The sequence below is a fragment of the Malurus melanocephalus genome, unplaced genomic scaffold (genome assembly GCF_030028575.1).
Source record: "Malurus melanocephalus ecotype Western Australia unplaced genomic scaffold, MMel_1.1 scaffold_1229, whole genome shotgun sequence".
Taxonomy (NCBI): domain Eukaryota; kingdom Metazoa; phylum Chordata; class Aves; order Passeriformes; family Maluridae; genus Malurus; species Malurus melanocephalus.
Genome location: NW_026624461.1, coordinates 32970 through 36094, shown reverse-complemented (window position 1 = coordinate 36094; position 3125 = coordinate 32970). Strand labels below are relative to the sequence as shown.

Below are 3125 nucleotides of genomic sequence, written 5' to 3'. Positions count from 1 at the left end.
GATCTGGGATTGTTGGGATTATTGGGATTGGGGCTGGGAGTTGGATGTGGTTTTGTTGGGATAGTTGGGAAGGGGTGGGAACTGGATCTGGGATTGTTGGGATTATTGGGATGGGATTGGAAAGGGCCGGGAGCTGGGTCTGGGATTGTTGGGATTGTTGGGATGGGACTGGGAAAGGGCTGGGAATTGGATCTGGGATTGTTGAAATTATTGGGATTGTTTTGGGAAAGGGATGGGAGTCGGGTCTGGGATTGTTGGGATTATTGGGATGGGATTGGAAAGGGCTGGGAGCTGGGTCTGGGATTATTGGGATTGATGGGGTGAGGCTGGGAAAGGGATGAGAATTGGATCTGGGATTGTTGGGATTGTTGGGATGGGGCTGTGGAAAGGCCGGGAGCTGCGTCTGGGATTGTTGGGATTATTTGGGTTATTGGGATGGGGCTGGGAAAACGCCAGGAGCTGGATTTGGGGTTGTTGGGATTGATGGGATGGGACTGGGAAAGGGTTGGGAATTGGATCTGGGATTGTTGAAATTATTGGGATTGTTTTGGGAAAGGGATGGGAGTCGGGTCTGGGATTGTTGGGATTGTCCTGGGAAGGGGCTGGGAATTGGATCTGGGATTGTTGGGATTATTGGGATTGGGGCTGGGAATTGGATCTGGGATTGTTGGGATGGGACTGGGAAAGGGTTGGGAATTGGATCCGGGATTGTTGGGATGGGACTGCAGGGACTGGAGTTGGATCTGGGATTGTTGGGATTCTCTTAGGAAAGGGCTGGGAATCAGCTCCGGGATCATTGGGATCATCCTGAGAAGGGCTGGGAATCGCCTTTGGGATCATTGGGATTGAAGGGCTGGGAATTGCCTTTGGGATCATTGGGATCATCCTGGGAAAGGGCTGGAAATCAGCTCCAGGATCATTGGGATTGAAGGGTTGGGAATTGGATCCGGGATCATTGGGATCATCCTGGGAAAGGGCCGGGAATTGGCTCTGGGATCATTGGGATCATCCTGGGAAAGGGCTGGGACTCAGGTCTGGGATTTTTGGGATCTGGGATCACCCTGGGGGTGGGATCATTGGGTATCGCGGGCCATTCCCGGTTTTCCCGTTTTCCCTGGGAATCGCGGGCCATTCCCATGTTTCCTGTTTTCCCTGGGAATCGCTGGCCATTCCCATGTTTCCCGTTTTCCCTGGGAATCGCTGGCCATTCCTGTTTTCCCATTTTCCCTGGGAATCGCGGGCCATTCCCGTATTTCCCGTTTTCCCTGGGAATCGCCGGCCATTCCCAACTTTCCCGTTTTCCCGGGATCAGATTGACGCCGGGAAGCTGCGGGTGGTGGACGAGAGCGAGGGGCGGCTCTGGGCCGAGAGCCGRGGATTCCTCTACTGCGAGACCTCGGCCCAGAGCGGAGAGGGAATCCCGGAAATGTTCCAGGTGGGAATTGCGGGATTGGAAATGGGGCTGGGAGTTTGGGAATTCCATGGGATTTGGGGTTTGGGATAACGGGATGGATGGGATGAGAGCCGGGGATTCCTGTACTGCGAGACCTCGGCCCAGAGCAGGGAGGGAATCCCTGAAATGTTCCAGGTGGGAATTGTGGGATCTGGGTGGGAATTGCGGGATTTGGAATGGGATCCCAGTGAGGGATGAGAGAGGGGAATGGGTCTGGGAGTTTGGGAATTCTCCGGGATTTGGGATAAAGGGATGGAGAGCCGGGCATTCCTGTACTGCGAGACCTCAGCCCACAGCGGGGAGGGAATCCGCGAAATGTTCCAGGTGGGAATTGCGGGATCGGGTACGGGATCGGGGTGGGAATTGCGGGATCGGGAATGGGGCTGGGAGTTTGGGAATTCCCCGGGATTTGGGGTTTGGGATAACGGGATGGATGGGATGAGAGCTGGGGGGGTTCCTGTACTGCGAGACCTTGGCCCAGAGCGGGGAGGGAATCCCCAAAATGTTCCAGGTGGGAATTGCGGGAGTTGGGTGGGAATTGCGGGATTTGGAATGGGATTGGGGTGGGAATTCCCCGGGATTTGGGATAACGGGATGGATGGATGGAGGGATGGATGGAGAGCAGGGGGTTCCTGTACTGCGAGACCTTGGCCCAGAGCGGGGAGGGAATCCCTGAAATGTTCCAGGTGGGAATTGCGGGATTGGGAATGGGATTGGGGTGGGAATTGCGGGATTGGGAATGGGATTGGGGTGGGAATTCCCTGGGATTTGGGGTTTGGGATAACGGGATGGATGCATGGATAATGGGATGGATGGGATGAGAGTTGGGGGGGTTCCTGTACTGCGAGACCTCGGCCCAGAGCCGGGAGGGAATTCCCGAAATGTTCCAGGTGGGAATTGCGGGATCGGGAATGTGAATGGGGTGGGAATTCGCACTGGGAATGGGGCTGGGAGTTTGGGAATTCCCTGGGATTTGGGGTTTGGGATAAAGGGACGGAGAGCTGCGGGTTCCTGTACTCTCGACCCAGAGCGGGGAGGAATCCCTGAGATTTTCCGGGTGGGAATTGCGGGATCGGGAATGGGATCCGGGTGGGAATTCCATCAGCTGGGATGGGGCTGGGGGCGCGGAACAGCGGGAAGTCGGGGAGTTGGATCTCGGATCATCGGGATCATCCCATGGGAATTGGATCCGGGATTGTCCTGGGAATCGCTGCCTTTAGGATCCTCACAGGATCCCTGGATCCTCGATCACACTTGGGTCATTTCACAATCCCATAAACCCACGGTTCCATCACCCCATAGCCCATAACCCCACAATCCCATAATCCCTTAACCCACAATCCCATAACCCATAACCCCATAACCCCGTAACCCTATATCCCATAACCCATATCCCATAACCCCATAATATTTGGGATTTCCAGCTGGTTTACCCCATAACCCCATAACCCCATAACCCCATAACCCATATCCCATAACCCCATAACCCATATCCCATAACCCCATATCCCATATCCCATAACCCCATAACATTTGGGGTTTCCCAGCTGTTTTTCCCCATATCCCATAACATTTGCGGTTTCCCAGCTGTTTTACCCCATATCCCATAACATTTGGGGTTTCCCAGCTGTTTTACCCCATATCCCATAACATTTGGGGTTTCCCAGCTGTT

General features: G+C 54.6%; 1 protein-coding gene across 1 annotated transcript in view; it reads left to right on the top strand.

The window, feature by feature from the left end:
* The window catches only part of LOC130586631 (dnaJ homolog subfamily C member 27-like), a 13941-nt gene that overhangs the window by 8267 nt on the left and 2549 nt on the right, over window positions 1-3125 (top strand). Inside the window, exon 3 of the mRNA XM_057387502.1 lies at window positions 1313-1461. Coding sequence (XP_057243485.1) covers window positions 1313-1461 — 149 coding nt within the window. The remainder of the gene's footprint in view (window positions 1-1312; window positions 1462-3125) is intronic.